Source organism: Pleurodeles waltl, chromosome 9 (assembly GCF_031143425.1).
Source record: "Pleurodeles waltl isolate 20211129_DDA chromosome 9, aPleWal1.hap1.20221129, whole genome shotgun sequence".
Classification (NCBI taxonomy): domain Eukaryota; kingdom Metazoa; phylum Chordata; class Amphibia; order Caudata; family Salamandridae; genus Pleurodeles; species Pleurodeles waltl.
This window is the reverse complement of record NC_090448.1, coordinates 414,327,240-414,341,799: the sequence shown is the minus strand read 5'-3', so window position 1 is coordinate 414,341,799 and position 14,560 is coordinate 414,327,240. Positions and strand designations below refer to the sequence as shown.

The 14,560-nt window shown below is 41.4% G+C and overlaps 1 protein-coding gene across 2 annotated transcripts in view; it reads left to right on the top strand.

Annotated features, from left to right (window-relative positions):
- The window catches only part of YIF1B (Yip1 interacting factor homolog B, membrane trafficking protein), a 39,201-nt gene extending 29,632 nt beyond the window's left edge, over nucleotides 1-9,569 (top strand). For both annotated transcript variants that reach the window (XM_069207198.1, XM_069207199.1), the window contains 4 exons: nucleotides 638-695; nucleotides 3,304-3,459; nucleotides 4,839-4,932; nucleotides 9,051-9,569. In XM_069207198.1, coding sequence (XP_069063299.1) covers nucleotides 638-695; nucleotides 3,304-3,459; nucleotides 4,839-4,932; nucleotides 9,051-9,206 — 464 coding nt within the window. In that variant the 3' untranslated portion in view covers nucleotides 9,207-9,569. The remainder of the gene's footprint in view (nucleotides 1-637; nucleotides 696-3,303; nucleotides 3,460-4,838; nucleotides 4,933-9,050) is intronic.
- The last annotated feature ends 4,991 nt before the right edge of the window (nucleotides 9,570-14,560 follow it).

Here is a 14,560-nt window from a genome sequence, read left to right as displayed (position 1 = left end):
AAGGCAACCATTTTTCCTCAAATATTCAGCTTATGAGTTCTAAAAATACACACACTTTTCTCACAAATACACACGTTTCAATGTTTGTTTACATATATTAATCTAACCAGGCTAAAACGTCTAATTTAATAGGCTGAGCAGCTACAAGTAGCGGGGGAGCGACCAGTAGCAGCTCACAAGCCGCTCTGAGAAGCCTGGCTTAGACACAGATTATTGCCAACAGCACAACAAAGCTGTGCCATATTGTAAGATTCTACTTTAACTACCTTTTTGGCAACTAGGCTTCTCGTTTTGCGGACAACCACTCCTTAAACACACATTTTTTACTGTCTTGCTGAGCTAGGCGTATCAAAAGTATTTCTGGGCTGAACCCTTGTTTTGACCATTTAAATACCTGTCTATTAGCACAATTATTTGATTGTTTTCTACTGTATTATCAATTTATGTGCCATGCATCACACAATTAAACTTTGACATACTGCACTAACCTATACAACAATGCTGAATGCTCCATTGTTCCTTTGCAGCATGTCAATAATTTAAATGGCTTACATTAATGAAGAATGGGCATGTTGTGTCTCTACCACTGGCAAGTCTTGTTTTGTGATGTGATCTTTCTTTTTTTGTTTCATTTCAGTGATGGCTTTTATTACGTATGTTCTTGTGGCTGGTCTTGCACTGGGGACACAGAACAGGTGAGATTCATGAGAGTTTCCAAAGTGGGCTGGCAGTGTCTCATTGAGAGGGAAAGCAAATGTATTCATGTATACAGTGTCTCCTGAAGTCGCTTATGGCACAAATGTGATGCTTTATTAATAAAAAAGTGGTTGCAATAATATAATGATGGATGAATATAGTATGGCCCGGTCAATTTCTGTTTCTAAATATTACTGATTGTTTGAATGTTTTATGTAAGTTCGACAGAATCGACCATTGTCTTTACTAGTTTCCGGCACATAAATAAGTGAACTAGACTGTGTAACGTCTGGATGTCTTCAGCTGCAAACAGGAGCACCTTCCCAAGTCTGAAACATAAAATTTTAGGCTAATGGGTAGCACCAGTAAAGACCTATCCATTCCTTACCACCATAATAATAATAATAATATTATGTATCTTTTGAAAGTTAGTGTTTGCTTTAGAGTTTCTACAGGCTAGTTTGTCTCTTAGTTGGCTTATCATCCTCTCCAGGCTGCAGTAGCTGGTTTATGGAACTGCTGAAAAGGCTACTTGGGCATCTCCCTGCACGTGCTTGTTGGTGATACTTAGGAGAATATTTGCTTTCTATAGCTGCCTTGAGTGCATCACCAACAATGATTGAGCATTTTCTCAGATTCAATCAAATGAAGTCTGACTTCTTTTCGCTGTCTCTCGGAGACAAAAGTACCTGAACAAGCAGAATAAAATACTTTGCACCCAATTCTGGATTGGGGTCCCATTGCTCGCTCTGCCTTCATCAACAAATGTGCCTGTGCACACCCTTTACTCAGGCTTGGGAGTCATTCACCACATCACTGCTATTGTATCATCTGCAGTCTACCAAATGTATGTCCTAGGTTGCTGTTGGTATCAAGGGAGGATTTAAGTACAGAGGTAGAAAAATTAGGCTGGTGAAAGGTGGACTCCAGAAACACCTTAGTTGCTTTGTTTCCTAAGCATATCCTTACACTCCTAAAAACTATTATCCAATCTGCAGGCAGACTAATCTGTAGGGCTAGAGTGATCAAGCACCCTTCGTTTGAGAGCACTTTTCTGCCGACGGAAACCAGTCATTAAGTTAAAACCACCTGCTTGCTGTGGCTCCTAACAATTCTCTGTAGCTTTTGACAGGTTATCTAAATATTTGATGATAGATTGTTAAACTGAAGAAGTTGTGTTTTAAAGAGGTAGTATATTTCTGTGTATTTTATTTTGAAAGTTATCTACAAAATATTTTAATGCACTTGTCAATGTTGGAGGCTCCAAGACCTTAGGGTTACGTTTGCACCAGTTGTGTGATTTGCTGGAATTGCACTTTTTCTTTGTTCGTGACTTTGTCAGTATGTTGCAGTCCATCCCAAGCATATAAGGTCCACAGATTCATTGTATTAAAAAAGGGGTCAATTGTGTTTTCATGGATCAATTTGAATAAACAACCACGCTTTTTATTCTGTACATTAGGAATTTCTTCATGGCATTTAGATCATATTTCCATTGAAGATGTTACATGAAGCACTTCTAATAAAGCTTTCTGAACGCCATTGATTACTCAACATGTGACACCTATTTGCAATAAAAAAAAAAACAGACAGCAATGTGATGAAAGGAATGGTTGAATTAATCTCAGCCACGGGCGATCATTTTGGCTGCATTCCAGTTTGTTTTTCATCCATTATGCCACTCTAGAGAGAGATCATCAAAAATATACAAATTAATCTTGGTCCCTTTCCAACAGAAAACAGCCCAGTCCAGATTGCTAAGCCATGTTTTCCCCAAGCACCCACCACCCGGATGGGAATGCAAATTACGTCAGACCTGTTTAGCTTACTTAGTAGAGCTGAGCTTGAGTCCTGTGGCACAGTGAGCACATGACTTGTATCTGGGGAATTTTTGGTGCCCACAGCACATCTTCTAGCAAAAGCTACAAGAAACCATGAAGCACATATTTTTCAGATGGTTTTTCCAGCTCATCAAATTGGGCTTGGTGTTCCAGCAACTAGAAAGTTTGAATGCACCTGTAGTAATTGTCCAGAGCGATATTCCAACCCCAGGACACTGCCCTGTTCAAATTGTAACAAAGGCATAAATGTGTTCCTGATGGTGTATGGTTTGTCAACTGCATTTTTAAAACCTATTCCAAGAGGCTATTTCTAGAGTTGGTGAATCTGCTTTATTTGTTGTTCTCATTGTGTTGGTGAGAGATGGGCCTGTTCGAAATTATTTTTAAAAAGCCACTGCCTCTACATGAAATGAGTCTCGGTGTAGGGGTACTTTTGATACATTGATGCTTCTTCTGTTTAGGTGGTGGGGGATTGGCATGAAGCTTGTATTTGGTGCCATAGTCCTATAATGTATTGAAACCAAGTGCTGTTGGTCATGCCATGACTTACTGCAGCATGTAAATGTGCAGTTCAGTGGTTCTTCATTCATGGTTATGGAAAGCACTGCGGTATTAACTGAGGAATTGAGTTGTTTTCTTGAAAACGTGCGTATGTTCATTAGCTGTACTTCCATCTTGCTTACCTTGAGATAACTACAGAAGGACTAACCCTACCACTGTCCTGTGCCCTTGTAATTCCAATATTCTTTTTCTCTTGAGTGTTTAGGTTTTCACCGGAGATTCTCGGGGTGCAGGCCAGTTCAGCTTTTGCCTGGCTCATCGTGGAGGTGTTGGCTATTTTACTTGCACTGTATTTGGTGACTGTGAACACAGACCTGACCATGGTGGACCTTTTTGCGTTCTCTGGGTACAAGTATGTTGGGTAAGTGGAACTTCTTTCACAGTATTATTAGTAAGTTTGTATGTGCCCTTGTAGAATCCAGTACATCTTTGCAGGATTCCTTAGTACACAAGTCCTTTTATCCCAAATTGTTTTCCGACGCGGTCTAGCTGACAACTGATGGTTGCACACTGCCTAGATTTAGAAGTAGACATTCACCCTCATTATGACTTTGGCGGTCAAAACAGTTGACTACCGAAGTCCCGCCGGCCAGGAGACCGCCATAATATGACTCCTGGCAGCTCTCTGCCATAAATTGGGCGGAGAGCTGCCAGCAGCCATACTGGTGGTCTGTGGTCTAGTGGAGGTTGCTCCGCTGGCATGACATCACAACACCGCCTGCCATATTACAACTTTGTAATCGGCGTGGCGGTGTTGTGGTGACAGGGCGGTGCTGGCGGAGCAGGCCACATGGACCCCATTCCTCCTGGACAACCACCGCGAGCAGGTAAGGTGATCGTCCCACAGGGGAGGGGGCTGGGGGGGGGCTGTTGAGTGTTGTGTGTGTGAATGGGGGTGTGAGTGTGTGTGTCAGTGGAGGGGAGGGTATTTGTGTGTGCGCATGTATCTGTGTGAATGCGTGTCGGTGGGGGGGTGTCATGGACACGTGTGAATGTGTGCGCATGGATGTGTGAGTGTGTGGATGGGGGGGTATGCATGAGGTACGGGGGCAGGGAAGGGTGGTGTCTACCAGATTTAAGGGGTGGGCCGTGACTTTCGGGGGTGGAGGAGTCTCATACTGGCGATATTAATGTTAATTCTGTTGCCAGTATCCTTTCCATCAGGGATTTCCTGGCTGGGTGGAAAGGGGACTTATAACACCGTCAGCAGTCTCACTGCCCTGGCAGTACAGGCGGTGAACTGGCTGCTTTGGAGCCCATTCACCGCCGTGATCATAATTTGCCGTTCCTGCACCGCCACACTGTCAGCGGTGTTGCCGGCGTGGCGGAGCAGGACTGGCAAGCTCATAATGACCACCATTGTGTCCCGGGATTATTACTTTATTGTATGGTGGAGTTTGGATTTTAGAGTGATCTTCTTTTTTTTTTTTTTTTTTTTTTTTTTTTTAAGTATACTCAAAACTGAGATTTGTTTAGATTAAAAAGGCTGACCACCAGTATTCAGAGAGGATGAAATTGGCAAGCGATAATGAGCCCACAACTAGGCAGTGGCATTCTGTGGTCATAGTACACCACTACTCCCCTTAGGAGAGTAGCCCACAGGTGACTGCTACAGGCACCGAAAATGGAAGAAAAACATCTAATAGAAAAATCTAATACTAAAATATATTGCATCGACGGACTGGTATTTCACAGCATCTAGTGCTTAATTATAATGTGTAATAACCTCTTTCTTGGCAGGATGATTGTAGGGGTTTTATCAGGGTTGCTCTTTGGACGGACAGGATACTACCTCATGCTGAGTTGGTGCTGCATCGCCAATGTTGTTTTTATGGTAAGATATGCTCAACTCCAGTGTCTGAGCTCTTAAGTGTTTTATTTCCATAGTATGAAGTGATGTATTAACAGTCTTCAAGTGTGGTTTGGGCAGGGTTAGGAAGATTAAAAGAGAAACTGAGGAAAATAGTTGTTAATGTTTTGATAATAGTCTCCACATGGGTGTTTTTTTTTTTTTCGTTTTTTTTTTTCATGCAACCACAATTTTAATTTACTGCTTTGCAAGTGCAATGTTCACTATCATTTATAAAATATGTATACACACTGAAAAAAAACATAGCTAATGTGCAGGCATGGTTATAAAACAAGACCTCCACCCCTGAAATTTGGCAGTTATGGTTGGGTAACTGGAACCCAACACTCCTCCATCCCCCCCCACCCCCCTTTATGATTTGAAGGAATTTAAAATTAAAATTGATGACATAATCTCTGAAAGTGTTTGACATTAGTCTGTGAGGCTTAAAGAAATAACAAAACAAAAATAAGGGAGGAGGGGCTTATAGTTGTTTGCAGCAGTGGTTAATTGGGGAGGGATGGTGTAGGACATGGCCTGGTGCCAGAGCCTGTAGCCAATCCGTGCTTGGCATTGCCAGGCCTTCTGCTCAGCCTGCTATAAGATGCCAACCCCGCAGGTCAAGTTGAAGCAGGGCCTGTCACACTGTGGCATATTTGCTTCTGTGGTCGCAAGTGGCAAACCACTGCAGTCCATAGCTTTTGACAGTGCTCAGAGTGGGTTGGCTGCAGGACCTACACCCAACCCACTTCCAGGTCCTAACCCACTGCAATCACACAACCCTAAATGCTAACAGCAGAAGCCCATGCATATTAGTGGTTGTCCAACTGCAGCGGTAGTACACCATACTAATTCTAAAAAATGAAGATTTACAAATCCCCAGCATAGGATTTGCGAATCCCATGATAAAAAAAAAAAAAAAAAAAAAAAAAAAAAGTAATTTTTACTCCTTGGGAGAGCTGTGTTGGGGCAGGCTCACCCGGCGTCCTTATTACAATTTTGGGAAAACTAAAAAGTCAAAAAGGGCATGAGTCATGGCAATCAGAACGCAGCAGATGTGGGAACCTGCAGCAGGTTTTGTGAATCCTAAATCCACAGCTGAATTTCAATGGATGACAGCTGAATAAGCTTCCCTTTCCCATACTGAATCCTCCATGAACTAATGGTCCAGACATGTCTAAAATTTAATGTCTTCATGCCAAGACCAAGTACACTTTTTAAATGCTAATGTCTCAAATTGCAGAACGGATTTACACCAAACTAAGCTAAACACTTAGTTGAGCAATGTTTTTCTGTAACACCAAGTTTCCGTAATTCTGTTCAGCCATTGTTTTTGTATTGAGGAGCAAAGAATCCTGTGGGAATTAAAATAGGGACTGTCACTTCTGCAACCCTACATTTTTGGCCTCCACTTAATGGAGCCTCATGAAACTTGCTATAAAGAGCCCAAACCAATTGTACTTTTTTTATTGGAAAACGTTTTTGGGACGGTGACAGTTATTGGCAAAAGTAAACTACTAATAATCAGGCGGGTGCTATCAACACACTTTTTTTTTTTTTTTTTTTGGTGTAAATATGTGTTTATATATATATATGTGTGTGTGTATGTATGTGTGTGTGTGTATGTATATATATATATATAGTTATCCTTGAACCTAAAAGAATGTGTTCCAGTCCTACTACTATATCTAGATGGATAATGAGTTCTGCGGCTCATACAATTGCTCATTTAATGGGTTCCTAACCTTGTTTTTTATCAATGATGATGCATTGTCCAACAAGGATCCATCCTCTCACATAGATCACCCAGTAATACGAACCAAGAGAAACAATGTGTGCAAGCAACTCTCTAGACAAGGAGATCTAGTAAATCTCCTGCCTAAACTGGGCTTCAGCCCTGTTGTTTGATCAGGAACGTACTGACCACAGAAAATGATTGCCGAAAGTGTTGCTCAATACTCACAATTCGGGCTCTCTTTGAGAACCAAATCTATCACTTGTGCAACTGTAGTGGACATGTTGGAATCTGAATGAACCCAACGTATTGTTATGATTGGCTTATAATGCAGATCAATAAATATAGAGATGTTTTTATCTACTTGGTGAGTTTTAGTAATGAAGGCTGTGCAGTCTGTTTCTTGTCCACCATCATTTTATGCCTTAGTGTTGATAGTGTTATGAAACAAATTGGTATACAAGTTGGAAATCAAAGACTTGCATGGTGGAATAATGTGTTATGATCAAAAGAAGCTTAAATATAAGTCGCACAAAGACCTTTCAGCTCTCCTGTGCTTTTTGCTAAAGTCATTTCATTAAGACAAATGGTTCAGCATAACAAAGTTCATGTCCTTTTGGTGACTCATTTCTGAAAAGCGGAGTAAGGGTCCTAGCCGAGAGCTTGTTCATTCACATCTGGACATAATACTAGATGTATAACCTCAGCAGTTGAATGATCTTTAATTTTATTAAGGGAAATGGAAAGTTGCTCTGGTCATCAGAATGATTATGTAACTCTAGTACATTAATATCCCCTACAGGCAGAGTAACAAACAATTATTGTGTGACTAAGCACATAATATCTACTTAAGTCTGCAGGAGTGTCTGATGTAGAACTGTCTGCCTCTTTTCTTATGTGCCATGTCAACAAGAAGGTTTGGAAAGAGCTGCTACAAGCATATGAAATGGTACAATGGGTGGCTTGAAGGAGCACTAGATTCTTCACTTGAGTGAGGATGTTTCTCATCTGAGAATGAATTAAATTGTAGCTCCAGGTTGGATGTCTTAGGTCTAAAAACCAGGTTTGGCACAGTGTAGGTCAGAAAGACTCCATCTACTGTGAAGTTTAGACGAAGAGAAGTTGATCGATTAATTGGCTTTTTCCATTGAGGCTATGTTAGTCATCTGATTACTTGCAATGATTATCTCTACAAATAAAGCCATGCTAATGCAACTGGAGAGGGAGAGGGAGAGGGGGAGAGAGAGAGAGAGAGGAAAAAAAAAACACATGGTGAAGAAGTGTCGGTGAATCCCAGCATTTAATGTCTGATCCCTTTATCAATTTCAAACAAGCAAACCTTTCCATCTTTTCACAGTAGCATATCCATTGAGATAAAGTACACGGGGCTTTTAAACCATTTTTCCAACTGTTTTGCAATCATATCTCGTCCTTTTTTTTTCTTTTTGTGCGCACTTTTTGGGTGGTCATTTGGGTACCATTCTTTTTGGCTTTTGCTTATATTTTAAAAAATAAGTCTGTTTGAATACACCAATTGAAAAGGCATACCATTTTCATATATTTAATTGCTTGACCTGGAGGCTTTCTCCCAGGTTCTCTTCCTAAACGGGAATTTGGTTGCCTTCGATGGAATACTCGTGTTTCAGTTTCAACTCTTGTGCTTTTATATGTTGTGTTCCTGCTTCTCTCAAATATTTACATAAAAAAAATTCTGGTTCTCGTACCTAGTCCATTGTGAATGTTCCCAACAGACCTGCTTTGTACTGCATCACGTGATCTTCTTTAGACTCACACATTGGCTAGAGTGAACTCGCAACGTGTTGTCCTCCACCAGTAGAAGATGAGCTTCATTTTTCAGCCTCTTGTGATAAAGGGCTTGATTTAGAGTTTGGTGGGCGGGTTACTCCGTCACAAACATGACCGGATATCCTGTCCGCCATATTACGATTTCCGTAGGATATTATACGGCAGGTAGGACATCTGAAACGGTTGTGACCGAGTAACCCCATCTGCCAAACTCTAAATCGGGCCTAGAGTCCTATTTTGGTTGCTTATTTTGAGTAGATTTGTTTTAAAGCAGTTAGCTTGGCAGCCTGGGCCACAAACAATGGTGTAATGCAAACTGCTTATTGTAGGAATCTGGCCAAATATATGACCACCTACTGCTTTGATATAGACACCAGCAGAGCACAAAAGTTGTGCTACGGTTTAATGTGTGTTCTAGTTCTTCCCTTCACTTTCTAAAAAGTGAAACTTGAATATGTTGTATAGTTCATTGAGGTTCGCTGTTAAACGCAGAGGAATAGTTCTCTCAAGAAATTTGTGTCGTTATTATATTTGATTTTGCTTTCCTGCTGTCCTTTTACAGATAAGGACATTACGTCTGAAGATACTGTCCGAAGGTGCAGCAGAGGGCGTGGTAGTGCGTGGGACCAGGAACCAACTCAGGATGTATCTCACAATGGCTATTGCTGCTGCACAACCCATATTCATGTTTTGGCTAACCTTTCACCTAGTGAGGTGATAGTGACCTTTGCGGAGGTCACATGTGCTGGGTTTAACCACTTCTTACGCCAGGAACTTGGAATGACCAGAAAGAAGCAGCAGTTCGGTTACACTACGGCCGCAGAGCCTGGAGGCTGTACTTTGCTTTTATTGTTTGGTTTCCCCATTTGTGGGTATTTCGTCGGACTTAAGAACATTCCCATTTAGCTAATTTGGGAAGCTCACTTTTCCATACTATGAACATCGGAAGGATTTTCATCTTTTTGGGAAAGGAATGTACCTCAACTGCCTACAGATTTTTTTTTTTTTTTCGTTTTGTTCTGGCAGCAGTCACTCCGTTAAACGTTTTTTTTTAAATAAAGAAATAAAACAAACATTTGAATACATGCCTACTGACAGTATTACTTTGTTTTTAAAAACCTGTTCCCAGTTATGGCCCTATGCATTTCACTTGCTTTCAGCAATTCATCATTCCAGAGACTTGTGTTAGTCAAACTAGCAACAGAACAATATACTTAAACCACAGGATACCCATAACAGTCATAGATTGGTAAAAGCAGATTGCACTTTGCATACAGCCTTCCTGCTCTCCTCAAATTTGCTGGATTCCGTTTTTGCAAATCGAGATATCGTCCACTTTGCTCTAGAACCTACAGAAAGTCCCCTCCTACATTTTCTTTTTCGGTCTGACGTTTGTAATGGTGGAGTGTCATCTTGGTTTAGAGGCGATTGGTAGGTTATATATATATATATATATATATATATATATATATATATATATATATATATATATATAATTATTTTTTTTTTCCTTCCCCATCTTCATGGACCAGTCCCTTCCCTTTCTCCACGTGTGAACATCTGCACATTTCATATCTCTTTGTACCTTGGCGCCGATAGAATAAAACATTCATTTGTATTTCTGGAGGTCAGTCTATCATTTTGATGTCTAGTAAGACTATGGGTCAGAGGTATCCGGATGCGTAGTGTGGCTGATTGTTTCTCCATGTATTGTCATCCAAAATGTGCGGGCCTGTTAATTTTAGAGATATTGTATATAAATGTACCTCTAAGAAGTGAATTATTATTTGGGGTGGATGGTCGTCCACCACAAGTAATAAAAGCACTAACCAGTTGGGTGCAGCCAAATAAAGGTTTCACTAATTTAAACCTGAGCCTGACCTATGGTAGCTATAGCAGAGAGCAGACAGGCTTGACTTCGAGAATATTTGTAAAACATTTATTGTTTGAATATTTTTTTAAATTATTATTAACTTGCAGTACACATATCGTCTACAACGTACATGTTGGTGAGGGACAGTAGGATATTTTTTAAACTTAAGTGCATATCGACCCTCTTGCCTTCCCCCCCCCCCCCCCCCCCCAACCTATCCCAAAATTCCACCCTCAAACTTTTAATTGAAGTGCAGGGAAATAAGGTAACTACTATTCGTACGTACTGGATAGTAAATCTACGAGGTCTATGGTGTTGCAGAGTGTAGCCTGCAACTCATCTATGTGATGTCTGTTGGTAGTAGACATAAGACTTAAATATTTGTGACACATCAGTTCCCTATGTTCTCTGTAGAGAATTGAGAGCAGTTTGCACCATTCGGCTTCATATGCCTTGTGTTTGTGTTCTAGGGAGAATGCAACCTTTTCCATGGCTAATATTTCCCATAGCCTTCCCAGCCAATCTCCCAGGAAAGATGTTCTCTGTTTTTTTCCCCCCAGGGGGCCAAGATTCCCCTTATCACCGTGACTATTGTTATTGTGATCTTTCCCCTTTTAGTGATTTCTTGGATCTTCCCCATTAATATTGTGAAATCTAAGAGGCCACCCGTGGGTCCCTAGGGATTTGGACTCCCAAGACCTTGTCGACTTTAGCTAAAGTTTCCACCCAATATCTATGTAGCTGGAGCATAACCATATTGGGTATAGCATTGTGCCTGTTGCTCCACACCCCCTCCAGCATAGTTCGGACTGCACAGTTTCACTATTTTATCTGGAGATCTATACCAATGTGTGCGGATTTTATATTTTGTCTCTCTGGATAATACATTATGGCCTGAGGCACGAGCTCTGTCATAAAGCTTTTCCCATTTCCTGAAGGATATGGTCAACCCCCCCTCCCCCCTCCGGTCCGCCTCCCATCATCTCTCGAGTGGGGTTTTCAGGGTCGAAATAGGTCCCAGCAAGTGTTTGTAGATATTAACTGTTTTTCAGGGGAACCTTCTTTGAACCATTTGTTAAATGGCGTAAGCAGCCTTGCTGCTGCTTGATTATTATGCAAACCTGCATGTATGCAAATCTGTCTGATTCATATAGGTTATACTAGCTTTTAACATGTTCAAAGGATCTTACCTGGCCATGGTGAAATAAAGGACCTATCATGACACACCTATTTGACCTCCTGGTTTGGACGGAATGTCAGTGGCTGCCATAAAATCCAAATTGGAGCAAATAGACTTGTAGATTGGGCAAGAAGATAATCCCTGGGCTGTACCCACCATGCCCCATATTCTTAGTGTGACCAGGTAGGAGTCAAATGTTCGTCGCATCCGAGGAACCGCCCAAAGTGGGGTTGCAGTGATTAAGTAACAATAATATACTTTTGTTGAGCAGTTTCCCAATCCACTAGCTATCACAGATGGGTAGGTTGATAATTAAACAGGATGTGTGGGATCGCCAAGCTTCCTTTTAGGAGTGTGGCATTACAGGGTCTTGTTTGGTATTGTTGGAGACTTCTCATTCCAAATGAATTGATTACTTATGGTATCTGCTGTAGTATTGAGCCTGGCACAGCCAGAGAAATGGTCTGAAATGGGTGTAAGAATCTAGGGAGAAAGTTCATCTTTAGTGCCGAAACCCTGCCCAGCCATGAGAAATATTTCAAATGCTAAGACTTTAGGTCTCGTTTTATCTCTGACAATAAGCGCCCATAACTCATATTCACAATAAGAGGGGTGGTATGGCCCAGGTGCATACCCAGATATATCACAGCCCTGGCTTCCCAGTCCAGGAGGATTAATTTATTCAAGAATTCTGATTTCAGTAGTAGGTGCAATAGCAGGGATTCTGATTTAGAAATGTTTATTTGGGAGACCAAGACCTTTTTATAGTTATCTATTTCAAGTAAGGAAGCAACTGTGAGGGATATCATGATATCATCAGCAAACATTGAGGTTGTATGTGCCTGCACCCATTTCACTTTGTCCTTTGTTCGTGAGATGGCTTTACCTAGAGGCTCTAAAAATGGTTCGAAGAGGAGTGGCAGTAGTGACACCCCTGTCAAGTGCTTAGTCTATCATTAAGGGTGCAAATTTAAGCTCATTTACTCAGATAGATGCTTGTGGGGAGTGGCTGCTTGCTACGGTCCAGGAGCAGTATGTCTGTCTGAAACCGACCCTCTTTAGTGCCTATCCTGTAAAGTCCCTTGTCTACTCTGTCAAACACTTTCTCAGCATCACATGAGAGTGGGCAGGGGCTTATTACTTTTTTTTTGGGGGGGGGGTGGTAGCAAGTTCAATTATAGTGATGTGTTCTCTCTCTTTTTTTTGTTTGGTGTTGACCCCACATTGGTGGCCTGGGATGACTCCCAACTGATCCGGATCTGTACTGTCTGGCAGGAGCTGGTTGAGGCACAATGCTTGTAATTTCTTAATATCCAAGTTCAAGAGTGATATTGGCCTGCATGGTGAGCAAAATGTCTGGTCCTGCCCTGTTTAGGCAATACTTCCATTGGTGCATCCCTCATCTAGTGTGTGTTTTGCCTGTGTCCCCAGAGCTTTTAAACATCTGGTCAAAACAGGAGTCATTTTGACAAATTGTCTTGTAAAAGATAGCTGGGTACCCATTCTGTCCTGATGTAATGCCCAACTTAAGTTTAGTAATAGCTAATACAACTTTCTCCATTGAATTGGGCACCTCAAACGTATCCAGCATGCCTCTTGATGCTATTGGCTGAAGGTTGGAGTCCACATAGACCTTTATCTATTGGACCCACACCTCCTTCCTGGTGTACAAGGTTTGAAAGAAATTACTAAACGCGTTGACTGCAGCCCGGCCCTCATTTATTAGGTCCCCGTTCTGAATTCTGTATTAACGTCTCTCTTCCACTATTACTTTGGGCTCTAAGCTGAGAGGCCAAGAGTTTGCCTGTTTTGTTGCTCATTGAGAAGTATTTTTGTTTTGTACATAAGGGTGTGTGTGTTCCGCTCTATCTAGATCAAACGCTTTGAGTTGGGCATGTACTGCCAGTAATTTAAATCACACTTTGTGAGGTTGTGCATTTTAGGTTTGTTTTCAAGATCGCTAGCATGAGATTCCAAGGATGCCCTTTTGTCCCTTGTAACTTTTTTCATGTGTGCTGCTTCCGAAATCAGTATTCCCCTGATCCCTGGTTTAAGAACATCCCATAGAGATTGGAGTCTCAGGACAATCATTAGGTCGAGCTTAGGCAGCACACAAGTGCTCTCTCTCAACATGTTGTAATCTCTGTGGGCTTTAACCACGCCCATCTCACACCCATCACTTTCATTTGTTCCTTGGCCTGCCTTTCAAAATTCCCTTGGTTTCGTAGGTAAATGCTTCACGTTTGTTCCGCCTTGAGGCTGGTTTGTTACTGCCTTGCAGATTGACCCTGTTACATGGCTGACTGCACAATTGATCATATAGTTTAGTGTGGCACGCTATTTTTTTTTTTCTGTGCCTCACCGCTTCGCGCTGCGTGGCCATATGTTGGTTCTTCCTTGTTTTGGGCACTCTGCTGTTTCTTTGTGGTGTCTGAGCACTTTACATGTGGCTGTGAAATTTCATATAGCACAAATTCGATCAGAAGAATGCTTTATATGACTACGTGAAGTTGCATATAGAGCAATCTCGTACTTATTTTTTTATTAAACAGCATATTACTTTTGTCTTCCATCCCTCATAACCCGAATGCAGAGCGTAAAACTTTTCTCAAAATGGGCGCCTCGTTTCATTTTTCTGCAAGGCGCCTGAAAGTCATTGGGGATGTGTTGAATTCAAGATCGCAGAGTGCAATACCTTATGTGGCCAAAAGAGGTCCCAAGGGACACCTAGGAACAGCCTGTGGAACTGCACCCTTTTCCTGCTTCGTGAACATTAGAATAGTAAATGTTGCAGGCTTTTTTCAGCCAGCATATTAGAAGTGTAAGGCATTAACGTAACCATGTTGTTTCTGCTTGCATTTCACATGCTTTACTTAATTTTACATTCTCTATAGGTGTTTGCTTTTTCAAGCATGTTGTTACTTATTTTGTTTTTTCAGCCAGCATATTACTCTTATCTCCCCACACTCATAACCTAAATGCATAGCATCAAACTTAACTCAAAATGGGCGATGCGCTT